The 16871-nt window shown below is 40.0% G+C and overlaps 1 protein-coding gene across 2 annotated transcripts in view; it reads right to left on the bottom strand.

Moving 5' to 3' along the window:
- Nucleotides 1-738: 738 nt before the first annotated feature.
- The window catches only part of RNF213 (ring finger protein 213), a 223487-nt gene continuing 207354 nt past the window's right edge, over nt 739-16871 (bottom strand). For both annotated transcript variants that reach the window (XM_075856189.1, XM_075856188.1), the window contains exons 64-66: nt 10957-11046; nt 9657-9835; nt 739-2377 (exon numbers count right to left, since the gene is read on the bottom strand). In XM_075856189.1, coding sequence (XP_075712304.1) covers nt 2233-2377; nt 9657-9835; nt 10957-11046 — 414 coding nt within the window. In that variant the 3' untranslated portion in view covers nt 739-2232. The remainder of the gene's footprint in view (nt 2378-9656; nt 9836-10956; nt 11047-16871) is intronic.

Consider the following 16871-nt stretch of genomic DNA (forward strand, 5'->3'; position numbering starts at 1 on the left):
ACACGGTAAACGACGTAGATTTAGGGCGCAAAAAAAAGAGTGGTGAAATTTCAGGTTTTCTTCTATCCCCCCCCAAAAAAAAGTTAATAAAAGTTAATGAATAAATTATATGTACCCCAAAATGGTGCTATTAAAAAGTACAACTTGTCCCGCAAAAAACAAGACGCAAAAATAAAAAAGTTATCGCTCTTCAAATGTGACAATGGAAAAACGTAAAAAATGGCTTGGTCATTAGGGCCCAGAATGCAAGCAGGGGGAAGGGGTTAAGTTTGTGTCAATCTGTCTGAGATGTAACTTTTTTGTTCACACTTCCATTGACATGTAATTGACACTTTTTATGATTTCATAATGCCTCTTTTTAGGTCACTAAAATCGCTGCATCATACTAGGTTTGATTATGCATTTTTAGAGTCAGTCCAACTATGTATTACTTACTATCAGCGGCAGTGTTGTACTTCTTTTTATGCTGACATCATCTTGGCTAGTTTTTCTTAACTGTTGACATATTTATGTTGTTTTTAAGATGTGGAAATAAAACAATATTTTTAAATACATATATGAAGACTTTCTTGGTCTCTATGTTCCTATTTGGGTCGTTTTTGGTTTAACATATACGGCAGATGTCAGGAAGGGTTAACATGAGATGGTGGCTTTGAAGACTGCTCTGCACAGGTATGCGTCACTATAATTGCTATTAGAAATAATAAAGAATACACTTCTGAATACAAATGAACTTTACTCTAAATAAGAAACAAATGCACAACATTTTTAATGGAAGCAAAGACATTGCTAGTTGTAATTGGCACATACAAATAAAAAGAAAGCAAAATAAAAGTACTAGAAGTAAACCAGGAATATCTGTAAGTTATTCACAGTTTAGCAATGTTGGCAAACTTCCTACTGAGGTAGGTGCCTTGTATAGGCCAAAGCAATCTCCTGGGAGAGGTAAACCTGCAAAATATGGTTAAAGCCTAAATATATACTGTGCATGTAAACTTTGTCTTTCAGTATAAAATATAGTATTAGTGCGTCACAAGTATATGGCCTTTTAAAAGCATGATTATTTAAGACTATATAGTTACCTGATAGATAAGAAAACACAAAAACCTGACCAGTATGTTTTGTTCCCTATGGCAGTTACTGTTCACACGCAAAATCAAAAACGTTTGAAAATACGGAGCTAATTTCAAGGGAAACCAGCTCCTGATTTTCAGACGTTTTTTATTCAAACTCACGTTTTTCACGGCCGTTTTTCTATAGAGTCAATGAAAAAAGGCTATGCACTTCTTTTTCACAGGCGTTTTTTTACGCGGCCGTTTTTCAAAACGGCCACGTAAAAAAACAGCCCGTCGGAACAGAACGCCGTATTTCCCCCATGAAATCAATGGGTAGATGTTTGGAGGCGTTCTGCTTCCGATTTTTCAACCTTTTTTCGTCCGTTTACGAAAATAAGCTGTGTGAACATACCCTAACTGTGCTTAATTTATGGTTAAAGCCAGTCTGTATATTGTTTGGTCTGGTCTGTATCTTGTATGACATTGTCTGGTCAGTATGTTGTACCATATGATCTGGTCTATATGTGGCTTTTTATGGTCTGTATGGGATGTTCTGTATTTTTTTTTTAGCCTGAATTATTTTGGTCCCATGTAAATGATAAATGCCTTAACATGCTTACAGACTTACCAAGTGGTTTTTGATCAAAAATATTTTATTTCTGGAGTGGAGACATATTGCTGTCTGTTTCCAAGAGCGACCAGTAAACTTTTGAAAGCAGCCTCGTGTATGAATGGAGAAGACCTGGTCACTGCAAACTATTTGCCAAGTTATTTTATGTAGATTTATACTATGAAATGTTGTGGTATGTGTTATGCGTCTTCAGTTTATTACATGTAATTGCTCTGTATGGCATAGTATGATTGTTATGATGTACAGCACATATCCGTCATATTATGATAGTTATTATATGCAGTACACATCATATATGAGAGTTATCGCTATGGTATATACATGGTAAATTAGAAAATCTGTTGCATGATGATTGTGTACTTTATTGTGATCCCTGTTTGTAATATTTCTCTCTATATATTGCTGATCCCCATTTTTAATAATTTTCTTACAAAATCTATAGTATTCCAGTATACAATTTATCATTAAAAAAAAAAAAAGTATAAACGCCTGAGTGAGCAGCATCAATCCAGGGAATCACGAGAATTAACAGGAGCTTTTATAACTTTACAGACGATCCCATTTCTTGGAGGCTGCAATCTTCCATGCAACTGTGCAGTGGGCGAGTGTAATCTGCTCCGGGAAGTTGTTTTCCATTTCAGGGAAAGAGACATTTTTGCGATCAAGAAGAGGTCCCAATACTTCTCTTAGACTGCAATAAAAAATTTCAGACAGTTTAAACTAGGGATGAAACACAGCAAAATGGGAGTAGAGATGCAATGTATTATTACTGCTGCAAACAGCTCTAAGTAAAAACAAAATCTAGTATATTTAGTTTTTAAGACGTTCACACAGCGTTTATTGTCTGGCAGAAAAAAAATCTGGAGGAATTTTGAGGCAGAAAGTGTAACTAAACGTTTGACAAACTTCTGACATGTCATAGTGACATGACAGAAGTTTTGATTGGTTGGGGTCCGAGCACTGAGACCGCCACCAATCGCTCAAACGAAGCGGCAGAAGCGTTCGTGTGAGCGGTCAGCCGCTTCGCATCTGTTCGGCATTTTCCGGAAATCAATGTATCAGAGTACGGGCTCAGTAGAAAGTCTATGAGCCCGTACTCCAATACATTGATTTCCGGAAAAAGCCGAACAGACACGAAGCGGCTGAGCGCTCACACGAACGCTTCTGCCGCTTCATTTGAGCGATTGGTGGGGGTCTCAGTGCTCGGACCCCAACCAATCAAAACTTCTGACATGTCACTACGACATGTCAGAAGTTTGTCAAACGTTTAGTTACAGTTTAAGCTTTATTTTTAGCCTATGAATCGAATGCAAAAAACGCTGCAAATGAGCGCCACAGGTTTTTCTGCCTCCCATTGATTTGAATGTGTGGTCAGAGGTGGAAACCGCTCAAAGAAAGAGCCTGCCGATTTTTTTCACACGGCATATGTTTGTGGCAGGAAAATACGGGGCTGATTTCAAGGGGAAAAAACGTCTGAATCCAGGCGTTCTTGGAGTGGATTTTCAAAGCGTTTTTGGTGTTTGCAAGCGTATTTTGAGGCATATTTTTGTAAGTATTTTTTTTGTACTGTCAAAGGAAACTCGGCTCCAAAAACGCCATAAGTTACATGCAACTTCTTTTTTAGGAGGTGTATATTTACGAGGTGTTATTCTTAATTCAACATCACAAAAATATGCCTCATATGAACTACACCGTGTATTTCCAATTGAAATAAAGTATATTTTGGCGCGTAATACAAGCGTTTTACGCTCCAAAATACACCTGAAAATAAGCCGTGTGAAGAAGCCCTTTCTTTCTTTTTTTTTAAAACACTTGTAATATTATTTTTTTAACGTCTATCATCTATTTATTACGTCTATCTAGCGGTGTCGACTATTCCGCTTCAGCTGTGACAACATCTCTATCACCTTTTTTTATATGAGCATTTCTACCTTTAGTGGATCAGTATTGCATGAGGTTACAATGGAGAAGGATTTGTGTGTAATTGCTAATAAACTAAATTATAAGCATGCAATGCCAGACTGCTGCATCAAAAGCCAACAAGATATTGTTTATATTAGGAAACGCATTGCTTTTAGAGAAGAACGTATTATTTTACCCATTATGCACTGGTGTGCCTGCATTTTTAGTATACAGTCTGTTTTTCGGCACCAGTCCATAAAAAAAGATATCAGAGTACTGGAGAGAGTTAAAAGACGGGCAACCAAATTAATACAATGGTATTGAAGATCTCCGTTATGAAGATAGGTTATCAAAAGTAAATGTATTTACTATAGAAAGGGGAAGGGGTGATATGATATCTTTATAAATTGTAAATGGTCTCTATAAAAACAATTGCAAAAAAATATATATTTTTGCAGACCCAGCAGAGAACACGGGTCAGGCCTTATGGTTAAAAGCAGTGAAATTTTGGTCACAAAGTTCGAAAACATTACTGTCTGAACTGTCAAGTTATGAAATGTGTTTCCACAGGATTTGGGAATGGCTGAAAGTGCAGATAGATTAAAGAAAAGGTTAGAGATCTTCCTTGTAAACCACAATATACTGTACAGGGTTATTGTTATTAATGGAGAACGTTGATCCAGGGATGTGTCCGATTGCCAGCAGGGGTCTGTAAGGATTTTTTTTCCTTCTATGGTGGGTCTCTGCCATTTAACCCCTTCCCTCTTTAGCCACTTTTGACCTTCCTGACCGAGCCTCATTTTTCAAATCTGACATGTGTCACTTTATGTGGTAATAACTCCGGAATGCTTTCACCTATCCAAGCGATTCTGAGATTGTTTTCTCGTGACACATTGGACTTTATGTTACTGGCAAAATTTGCTCGATATGTTCAGTATTTAATTGTGAAAAACACCAAAATTTAGCGAAAAATTGCAAAAATTAGCATTTTTCTCAATTTAAATGTATCTGCTTGTAAGACAGGCAGTTATACCACCCAAAATTGTTGCTAATTAACATCACCCATATGTCTACTTTAGATTGGCATCGTTTTTTGAACATCCTTTTATTTTTCTATGACATCACAAGGCTTAGAACTTTAGCAGCAATTTCTCACATTTTCAAGAAAATTTCAAAAGGCCATTTTTACAGGGGCCAGTTCAGTTGTGAAGTGGCTTTGAGGGCCTTATATATTAGAAACCCCCAAAAAGTCACCCCATTTTAAAAACTTCACCCCTCAAAGTATTCAAAACAGCATTTAGAAAATGTCTTAACCCTTTACACATGTCACAGGAATTAAAGCAATGTAGAGGTGAATTTTACAAATTTCATATTTTTTTGCAGAAATAAATATTTAGTACAATTTTTTTTATAACACAGAAGGTTTTACCAGAGAAATGCAACTCAATATTTGTTGCCCAGTTTCTGCAGTTTTAGGAAATATCCCACATGTGGCCGTAGCGTGCTACTGGACTGAAGCATCGGCCTCAGAAGCAAAGGAGCACCTGGTGGATTTTGGGGCCTTATTTTTGTTAGAATAAATTTTAGGCACCATGTCAGGGCTCTTGCGGTGCCAAAACAGTCAAAATCCCCCAAAAGTGACCCCATCTGGGAAACTACACACCTCAAGGAAATTATCTAGGGGTACAGTGAGCATTTTGACCGCACAGCTTTTTTACAGAAATTATTAGAAGTAGGCCGTGAAAATTAAAATCAACATTTCTTCAAAGAAAATGTAGGTTTAGCGATTTTTTTTCTCATTTTCACAAAGACTAAAGGAGAAAAAGCACCGTAAAATTTGTAAAGCAATTTCTCCCGAGTAAAACAATACCCCACATGTGGTAATAACCGGTTGTTTGGAGACACGGCGAGGCTGAGAAGGGAAAGAGCGCTATTTGGCTTTTGGAGCTCAAGTTTAGCAGGAATGGTTTGTGGAGGCCATGTCACATTTACAAAGCCCCTGAGGGGACAAAACAGTGAAAACCCTCCACAGGTGACCCCATTTTGGAAACTACGCCCATTGAGGAAATTATCTAGGGGTATAGTGAGCGTTTTGACCCAACAGGTTTTTTGCATAAATTATTGGAAATAGGCCCTGAAAATGACAATCTAAATTTTTTCAAATAAAATGTAGGTTTAGCTTATTTTTACTCATTTCCACAAGGACTGAAGGAGAAAAAGCACCACAAAATTTGTAAAGCAATTTCTCCCGAGTAAAACAATGCCCCACATGTGGTAATAAACGGCTGTTTGGAGACACGGCTTGGCTTAGAAGGGAAAGAGCGCTATTTGGCTTTTGGAGATCACATTGAGCAGGAATGGTTTGCGGCGGCCATGTCACATTTGCAAAGCCCCTGAGGGGAAAAAACAATGAAAACGCCAAAAAAGTGACACCATTTAGGAAACTACACCTCTTGAGGAATTCATCTAGGGGCGTAGTGAGCATTTTGACCCCACAGATGTTTCATAGAATTTATTAGAATTGGGCAGTGAAAATAAAAACAATCCTTTTTCTTCAATAAGACGTAGCTTTAGCGCAAATTTTTTCATTTTCGCAACAAATAAAGGAAAAAAAGTACCCAACATTTGTAAAGCAATTCCTACCGAGTACGGCAATACCCCATATGTGGTCATAAACTGCTGTTTGGGCACACGGCAGGGCTCAGAAGGGAAGGACCGCCATTTGGAGTGCAGATGTTTCTGGATTGGTTTCTGGGCGCCTGTGGGCCCAAAACAGTGGAAACCCCCCAGAAGTGACCCCATTTTGGAAACTACACCCCTCAATGCATTTACCTACGGGTGTAGTGAGCATGTTAACCCTGCAGGTGTTTTGTAGAAATTAGTGTGAACTCGATGTTGCAGAGTGAAAATGGGATTTTTTCCACAGATATGTGGACAATATGTGGTGCCCAGCTTGTGCCACCATAACGAGACAGCTCTCTAATTATTATGCTGGGTTTCCTGGTTTTAGAAACACCCTACATGTGGCCCTAATCTCTTGCCTGGACAGTCGACCAGGCTCAGGAGTGAAAGCGTACCATGTAAAATTGAGGCCTAATTTGGCGATTTACAAAGTATTGGTTCACAACTGCAGAGGCTCAGATGTGAAATAATAAAAATAAACCCCTGAGAAGTGACCCCCACTATGGAAACTGCACCCCTCAAGGCATTTATTAAGGGGTGTAGTGAGCATTTTCACCCCACAGATCTTTTCCATAAATGAATGCGCTGTGGATGGTGCAAATTAAAAATTTATATTTTTCCCTAGATATGCCATTCAGTGGCAAATATGTTGTGCCCAGCTTATGCCACTGGAGACACACACCCCAAAAATTGCTAAAAGGGTTCTCCCGGGTATGACGATGCCATATATGTGGAAGGAAACTGCTGTTTGGGCACGCTGTAGGGTTCAGATGGGAGGAAATGCCATTTGGCTTTTGGAGCGTGGATTTTGCTTGGTAGTAGTTTTGTTTGGAGTCTTACTGGTGTTTCCGTTTATAATGTAGGGCATATGTAAGCCGGGCGGAGTATATAAGGGGCATAGTCAGGTGGTATAATAACGGGGTAAAAAAAAACAATAAAATAATCCATAGATGTGTGTTACGCTGTGAAGCAATCCTTTCCGCACAGGCCAGTGTCGCACTGATAAATGGTGTCATTTCTTATACCCCTTTTGGTCCACACTCCGCGCCTTTGTAGTTTGGGGAATTTTGCTGGGAAAGTGTTGTCCTGGTATAATACGGGCACCGTCGCTTCCAGCGGATATGTTTGGGCCCTCCCTTTCCTGGTTCCCTAATTTTAGGTCCTTGAAAAATCGCCTCTTCAAACAGAAGAAATGTTCCCCTCGGGCACAACTGCATAATTTTTTATTTCCTGACTTATTGAAGCCATAACTAATTTTATTTTTTCATAGACGTAGCGGTATGAGGGCTGGTTTGTTGAGGGACGAGCTGTAGTTATTATTGGTACCATTTTGGGGTACATGCGACTTTTTGATCACCTTTTATCCTATTTTTTGGGATGCCAGGTAAACAAAAAAACGCAATTCTGGCACAGCTTTTTTCGTTTTTTTTTATACAGCGTTCACCATGCGTTATAAATTACATGTTAACTTTATTCTGCGGGTCAGTACGATTCCGGCGATACCTCATTTATAGCACTTTTTTATGTTTTACAACTTTTTGCACAATAAAATTACTTTTGTAAAAAGAATGTATTTTTTCTGTCGCCAAGTTGTGAGAACCATAACTTTTTAATTTTTTTGTCGACGGAGGTGTATGAGGGCTTGTTTTTTGCGGGACGAGCTATAGTTTTTATAGGTACCATTTTTGGATACGTGCGACTTTTTGATCACTTTTTATTCTAATATTTGTAGGGCAAAGTGACCAAAAAACAGAAACTCTGGTAACGTTTTTTACGTTTTTTTTTACGCTGTTCACCGCGTGCAATAAATAATATAATATTTTGATACCTCCGGTCGTGGCGATACCAAATACATATGGTTTATTATTATTTTTCAATAATAAAGGACTTGATAAGAGTAAAAGGGGGATTGTGTTTTATTTGATTACTTGAAACTTTTACTGTTTTCAAACTTTTATTTTGTGCACTTTTTTTTTACACTTTTTTTATACTTTTTTTACACTTTTTCTCAAGTCCCACTAGGGGACTTGAAGGTCCAACGGTCAGATTTTTTTTTTTCTAATACATTGCACTACCTATGTAGTGCAATGTATTAGATCTGTCAGTCATTCACTGACAGCAAGCCGATTAGGCTTCGCCTCCCGGCGGGGCCTAAATCGGCTTCCGTAATGGCAGAGCAGGAGACCATTGTGTCTCCTGTTGCCATAACAGCAGTCGCCAGTCCCGATTGCCTGTCAGGGCTGGCGATCTGCTAGTAACCGCTACGATGCAGCAATCGCTTTCGATTGCTGCATCGAAGGGGTTAATGGCAGGGATCGGAGCTAGCTCCGGTTCCTGCCGTTACAGGTGGATGTCAGCTGTACAGTACAGCTGACTTCCACCGCTGATGACGCCGGATCAGCTCCTGACCCGGCGCCATCTTGCCGGCAGCTACGGAAGCCGATCAGGCTCCGCCGCCGGGCGGATCTTGACCGGCTTCGGTGCTAGGCAGACCGGGAGGCCAGTATTAGGCCTCCGGTTGCCATTGCAGCCACCGGAACCCCGGCAATTTCATTACTGGGGTTCCGATGAGCTGCAAACACCTTAAGTGCAGCGATCGCGTTTGAGCGCTGCACTTAAGGGGTTAATGGCGGGGATCGAAGCTAATTTCGGTCCCCGCCGTTACAGCCGGATGTCAGCTGTAAGATACAGCTGAGATCCGGTGATGATGGCACCGGCTCAGCTTCTGAGCCGGTCCCAAACATTTGGCGTACATGTACGGCAAGATGCGGGAAGTCAGTACTTTCCATGACGTACATGTACGGCAAATGTCGGGAAGGGGTTAAAAAGAGTATTTTTTGCCTTCTTCTGGATCAACTGGGAATTGTAAGTATAAAAAGGTTGAACTCGATGGACATAGTGAGTTGAAAAAAAACGATGTAACTATTTGCGGCAGGTGTTTGCCACAGATTTCATCCATTGCAATGTAACACATGCGGATTTCGCTGAAGATTTGGTGTAGATTGTTAAACTAGTGCCCTAGCCTATTTTATACGCCATTATTTGAACTTACCCTTAGTATAGTAATCAATACTAACCATGATTGATACAAATACATTCTACATGATCTGCACCACATGCGGGATGGTCCCCAATTTTTTAATAGCACATTTTTGTTAATGCTTCATTTATACATGAATTGGGATTGTCTCTATATAAATAAAAGCATGCTATGTAAGTTATCATTCCTAAACAGGAAATTGAACCAGGCCTTTATGACGTGGCTACAAATACGGTACATTGAATACACAAGATGAAAACCTAAATGGCTGGTTGACGTATTTCAGAAAATATCAACAGCAATAACGTGCTAATATCTTCTTAATGAAGATTGTAATGTAACTTACGTCCAGCAAGGTTTGAAATCATCAGCACTGTTTGGCTTCCTTAGTTGTATGATGATCATCTCATGCAATTCAAACAGGAAGACATTCGTTCCATTTTGCTCCAGGAAAATATTGAGTTGTTGCTGCCCTTCCTTGTCCAATTGCATCTTATAAGCTTGGTCTACATCAACAAAAGGGTCCTGAAAAAAACATAATATTAGGGAGGTCTTAGTCTCCTACGTTTGTTAAAGTCTAGCTAAATGTTTGACAAATTTCTGACCCGTCATAGTGACATGTCAGAAGTTTTGATGGGTGGGGGTCTGAGCACTGAGACCCCACCCAATTGCTAGAACGAAGTAGCTGATGCGCTCGTGTGAGCGCTCAGCCGCTTCGTGTCTGTTTGGCTTTTTCCAGAAAGCTGATGTATCGGAGTACGGACTCATAGACATTCTATGTACCCCTTGATAAAGCTACCGCAAAACGCGCGTCGGGGCTCGCGGTGTGGTGTTCACCTTAGGCTTACTATGACACATACTGGTACGTATAGTTCCTGGGACCGGGTTTGATCTGCGATTACTCCCTGGACACCTTATATGTTTACACTCACACACATACCAGCGTGTGTTGTGTGTTCTCCCCGCTTTATACTCGTTGTTGGTTCATGCACTTGTTCTATTGTATAGGCATGGCAGTATGCATCACACTTGTGGTCTTTGGATTCCTTCATATATAGCATGCCTTTCTGAGTTACATTTTATAGATTTTTGATCTTCCTCTATTCTGTGTATACTTCATTTGTCATAGCCTCAGTGTTCTCCACATCTATGCATTTTAATTGTTTGTCCTATTTTAGGTCTTGATGGCCAATATGTTTTTATATGTATTTCAATAAAGCATTGTGATTATTACAAGGTACAAATGTGTACTTGTTGTTCTATTTCTTCCTTTTTGGATGTGTGACAGGTCCACATGTACAGTTATAGGTACTCATTCTATATTTTTTGTTATATGTGGACGTTCATTTGAAACGTTATCGTTTGGTCTATAACTATATAGGTATTCATCATTCTATTGAGTCCGTACACGATACATTTATTTCTGGAAAAAGCCGAACAGACACGAATCGGCTGAGCGTTCACACGAGCACTTCAGCTGCTTTGTTCTAGCGATTGGTGGGGGTCTCAGTGCTCGGACCCCCACCAATCCAATCTTCTGACATGTCACTATGACATGTCAGAAGTTTGTCAAACATTTAGCTACACTCACTGAAGACCAAAACTTTGTAGTGTTAGAACATTCTTAACACAAAGTTACATCTTACTCTTTTAAGATGTAGAAGATGTGCAGACTTCAGAGTGGTGAGTAATTGCCAGAGTGCAATGGTGTTCTTCAGGTGACAGCGTTTCAATGCCTGCAAACAATGCAGAAGATTAAGTGAAAAATTGTAGTTTTATTGTCATTCAAATTAAATTATCACAACACAACACATCACCTTCACCTTCTACATGCTCATTTAAGAGGCTCTGTCACCACATTATAAGTGGCCTATATTGTACATGATGTGATCGGCGCTGTAATGTAGATTACAGCAATGTTTTTTATTTAGAAAAACTATCATTTTTGACGGAGTTATGACCTATTTTAGCTTTATGCTAATGAGTTTCTTAATGACCAACTGGGCGTGTTTTACTTTGACCTTTTACAGCACAGCAAGCGTAATGTCGCGAGATTACGCTGTAAATGACAGCCCAGTGTTATCTCGATGTGCTGTGCTGTAAATGACACAAACGTTAGCGAAGTGTCAGGATTCTGAATAGTCATCACGTCCTGGTTGGCAGTGATGTCTATTAAAGAGGCTCTGTCACCAGATTATGAAATCCCTATCTCCTATTGCATTTGATCAGCGCTGCAATGTAGATAACAGTAACGTGTTTTTTTTTTTTAAAAAAACGATCATTTTTGGCCAAGTTATGAGCAATTTTATATTTATGCAAATGAGCCTTTCTAATGGACAACTGGGCGTGTTTTCTCTTATTTCCAACTGGGCGTGTATTGTGTTTGTAACATCTGGGCGTGTTTACTTGTTTTACTAGCTGGGCGTTGTGAATAGAAGTGTACGTCAGCATCATATGTCAGCGTCATACACTTCTATTCACAACGCCCAGCTAGTAAAACAAGTAAACACGCCACATTTTACAAACACAATACACGCCCAGTTGGAAATAAGAGAAAACACACCCAGTTGTCCATTAGAAAGGCTCATTTGCATAAATAAAAAATTGCTCATAACTTGGCCAAAAATTATCGTTTTTTAAAAAAAAACACGTTACTGTTATCTACATTGCAGCGCCGATCACATGCAATAGGAGATAGGGATTTCATAATCTGGTGACAGAGCCTCTTTAAGTCTTGGTACACTTGAGTAACGTTAGTGTGTGTGTATGTGGCTGCACATAGTGATCTAGTAAGATCACTATATGCCGTGTAAATGAAAGGAGAGAAGTGTATAACGCTGATTGGTCACTGATTGGTCATCGTCATACACTTCTCTTCACAATGGCCACTTGGTCAAAAAGTAAAACACGCCCAGTTGTTCATTAAGAAACTCATTAGCATAAAGCTAAGATAGGTCATAACTCCATCAAAAATGATTGTTTTTCCAAATAAAAAAACACTGCTGTAATCTACATAAGGCTCAAAACGCGCTGAAAATGCCTCCCATTGATTTACATGCCCTATCTTCGCGCGCTTACGCCTCTGACCTCCCATTGACATCAATGGGAGGCAGAGAAAGCGTACTTCGACGTTTTATGCCCGCGGCGCTCAATGACCGCTGGCGAAAAACGCAGCGAAAATCGGCGTGCAGGCAGAGGAAAATCCGCCTGCAAAAAACTCCATGTGGACCCTGCCTTACAGCGCCGATCATATTATGTACAAGATAGGGCACTTATAACGTGGTGACAGAGCCTCTTTGAAGAGCCATTCCAGGTAAAAAAAATAAAAATAAAATATAGCTCTACAAGCCCTTAAAAAATTCTTGTTAAGTGTTATGAATATGACATGGCTTGAGTTGCTTTTTCCATTGTCTACATAGCACCAATCCTTCCAGCCAGGACGGAATGTCTATTCACAATCCCGATACTGCGGTAACGTTTCTGTGGTACTTACAGCAGAGCAAGCGTAATCTCGCAAGATCATGCTGTAAATGACAGGTTACAGGGAGATTACACTCTGCTCTGCTGTAAGTACCACAGAAACGTTACCGAAGTATCGGGATTGTGAATAGACATCCCGTCCTGGCTGGAAGGAATGTCTATTCACTATCTAAACACTTCAGTAACGTTAATATGTCAGTATAAGACCGCACATAGTGATCTAGCAGGATCCCTATGCGCTGACTAAATGAATGGAGAGAAGTGTATGACGCTGATTGGTCAGTGTCATACACTTCTCTTTATAACACCCATTTGGTCTAAAGTAAAAACATGCCCAGTTGGGCATTAAGAAAGTCATTAGCATAAAGCTAAAATCGCTCCTAACATGTTAAAAATAGCTCATCACATTATGTAGGAGATAGGGCACTAATAATATGGTGACAGAGCCTCTTTAAGCTGAACAACTGAGTAATTTTAGACAGACTTATTGCCCAGAATACACTGCCTAAATACCAAGACCTTTAGGCTATGTTTACACATAGAAAAATTGCTGCAGATTTTCCATCCGGATCTGCAATGTATTACAGCACAATTTCTGCAAGGAAATTTTCTGCCAAGTGCGGATGAGATATGTTCAAATCTTATTCACTTACTTTTCTGCTACTGTAATACAATTTACAGAACAATGGGTCATACATATACTCAGAATCTTTCTCTAGAGCACTTCGGTGCGATCCTAATACATTACTTTTCAAAAGAAGACAGAAAAATAGAAATATAGGATTTGTGTTCTCTTTTCAGTATAGCCCAGTTGCAGATCGCATAAATAGTGCCATTAGGAAACATTGGCACATTATAGAGGCAGATGTGAAGAATGCATGTTATCCCCCTGTGGTCTCATTCAGACGATGCAAAAACCTGAGACAAATTAGTTACAGGCCGTTTTTCGGCAACTCAAAGTAAAAAAAGTAACTGGCTCAAAGATATAGCCCCAATAGGTAACCACAAATGTGGTGATTCTTCATTTTGTGGACAGATGAAAATAGGGACAAATGTCCAAATGGGTGCAGTCAAACATTATGTTAGCAGCCTGATCACGTGTAAATGTAATTACCTGGTATATGTCGTGTTTTGTCCTTGTCAATTTTTCTATATAGGGAAAACTATTTCGCCCACTATTCAAACGCGTTCGTGAACATATGTATTCCATTGGGACAGGAAAGGGTTCTCCAAAATTGATATCCCATATATGGGAAGTACATGGAGGAAATCCAAAATGTATATCTTTTGCTGGAATACAACGTGTGTTTGCCCCATGTGAGGGTGGAGACCGACACGTTAAGCTACTTCGCTGTGAAGCAAATTGGATAATAAAAACAGAGGCACTAGGACCCCTGGGTTTGAATGATAGGAATGACCTATCAGCTTTTTTTAAAATAAAATAGAACCTTGAAATAGGTATGCTTGACACATTGTACTTAGTTTATTGATCTGATACTTGTAACATGTATGTGTTTCTATAAATATTTGATGTTTTTATTTGTATTACTGTGAGAAGAGGAAGTGCTATGATGACAAGGTGTGGGTATATAAGTGTGTGTGCACTGAATCCCAGTATGCCTTGATAAAGCGTCTGAAGGACGTGAAACAGTTGGCTCTGTTGTCTTTTGAATCCCGTGTTGCCTGCCTCAATCTTGGAATAAAGAGAAACCTTTTGCAAATGGTGAGTGCCGTGCCGTCTTCTTTTGTACATGTTGTCATTTGCTGAAACTAACATCAACATACACTGAGCACCGCCAGACAAAGGCTGTCGAACTACAGGTCCCAGCGAGCTGAAGCACAGAGTCTGTGACATTGCAAGCTAAGGCAGTACGAACCATTTTTCATTTCTACATGTTGCTCAGTGTTATAACTGCACACAACCCAAGCTTTAAAAAATGCGCCGGTCGCACGGCGTAGCTTATCTTGCCGGATCACAGCCTATTAGTCATGTGCAAGCTTGCGTATTTTGGCCAAAATATCAACTAATACCTCATGTTTATCATAGATACTTTTTTCAGGATGCAGCTGGGACTCCTAATGCTGTGGGAGAATAGTATGCCAGTGTCTGGTGTGGAATGCAGGGCAGCCTGCCTGATCTAATAGTATGGGGGTGACTAATAGGGTGTGATCCTGCAAGATTCGCTAGGCCGTGCGACCGCCGCATTTTTTGAAGCTTAGGATGGGTGCAGTGATACCACTGAGCAGCCACTCCCCTCAAGAGTAGTGGGAGTGGATATCACTAGTTATTGCACCTGAGCACTCTATGTAGTATTTGTGGCTTATCTGTATCCTGTTGGGAACTGGTGTTTATCTGTCCATTTAGTATTGCCTGTTTTTTTGAGTATATGTATGTCCTATTTTTCTGTGAATTGTATTACAGTAGCAGCAAAGTAAGAGGATACGATTTTAACAAATCTCATCCGCACTTTGAAGAAAATTTCCTTGCAGAAATTGACCTGCGTTGTAGATTTTTAAATCTGCAGCATGTAAATATGCTGCAAAGGGGCCGTGCAATTGTTGCAGATTTTTCCCATTGAGTTCCATGGGGAAGTATAAATCCATAACAAATGCCAAATGTTGCATTTTTTTTGTGCTGTAGAATAGTTGCATTTCCGCAGCAAAAAGAACACAAATTAAAAAAGAATTTCCACTTTTAAATAAAAAAAAAAATCATACTCACCTCCCCTGGCACTACCATAGTGACGCGTCCTGCTCCCCCGGCTGGTCTCTGTACAACCGGCCTCCTGGGATGACAATTTGTCCAATGTGACCGCTGCAGCCAATCACAGGCTGCAGTGTCACATGGGACGAAACGTCATCCCAGGAGGCCAGCTGCAGAGATGAGGTCACATGGGATAACATTTCGTCCTAGGGCGCCTGGTGCACAGACACCAGCCGGGGAACAGGGACGCTGGACTACAGGATCGGGAGGCAGGTTATGTATGGTATTTAAAAAAATAAATGTATCCTCTTCTATGTTGTCCACAGTGAGTAATCCAGCCAAAAATCTGCATCAAATCAAACAAGAAGGTGCAGACTTGTGCCCGGAATTCCCTGCGCAATGTGGATTCGGGTTTTCTGCAGAAAATCGGACCCATGTCGGATTACCCTTAAAGTGAATGTTCACCCTTGTAATGCCAGCTGAAAGCTTTTGACAAGAGAAAAATCCCATAGAAGTCACCGGATTCTCTTGTTAACTCCTTCCCGACCGCCCACTGTCTTTTGACGTCAGGCGGTGCAGGTCCCCAGTCTACAACGACGTCTTTTGGCATCGCTGTAGATCAGGCTGATGAGAGCTTGTGTGAGCTCTCAGCCTCTAAGCAGGAGCTGTAACTAACATATCCTGATCCTAGGGAAGCCTCGTGAATACAGCTGGGGTCAGAAAACATTTGGACCCCAGCTATTTAACCCTTTGAATGCTGCGGTCCATGACCGCGGCATGATCAAAGGGAATTCCCGTTTGATGCGATCAAACACCGGGAAATCCCTCTGCAGTCAGCCCTGGGGACCTACAAAGGACCCCAGGGCTGTCTGTTCCATTTGCCTGCTGTTCGGGCACACTATGTGTTGCTCTAACAGCAGCCTGTGTCATAGTGACACAGTGTAATGTATTAGCATACAGCGGTATGCTAATACATTACAAGTAAAAAATAAAGTTATAAATAACGTAATCCTAAAGTCCCAAAAAAAGTCATTATTTTGCATAAGATATATTTTATTGCCCCTACACTAAATAAAAACAAAAAAACCTACACATATTAGATATCTATACGACCGTAATAACCTGAAGAATTTATCTAATTGGTTAATTAGCGTGAAACGTGAATGGGGTAAAAAATAAACAAGAAAAACAATGCCAAGAATCGCTTTTTCCTATATTCACGCGATAAAAAAGTATTTTTTTTACCCCCAAACTGTGGAAAAAAAAATACAATTTCTTTTGCATAAAACAAGGCCTCCTACAGCCACATCAATGAAAAAATAAAGTTATGACTGCTGAAAGGCAGAGAGGCAAAAACAGAAAAATTTAGCTGGTCAT

The sequence above is a fragment of the Rhinoderma darwinii genome, chromosome 3, assembly GCF_050947455.1.
Source record: "Rhinoderma darwinii isolate aRhiDar2 chromosome 3, aRhiDar2.hap1, whole genome shotgun sequence".
In the NCBI taxonomy this organism is placed as follows: Eukaryota; Metazoa; Chordata; class Amphibia; order Anura; family Rhinodermatidae; genus Rhinoderma; species Rhinoderma darwinii.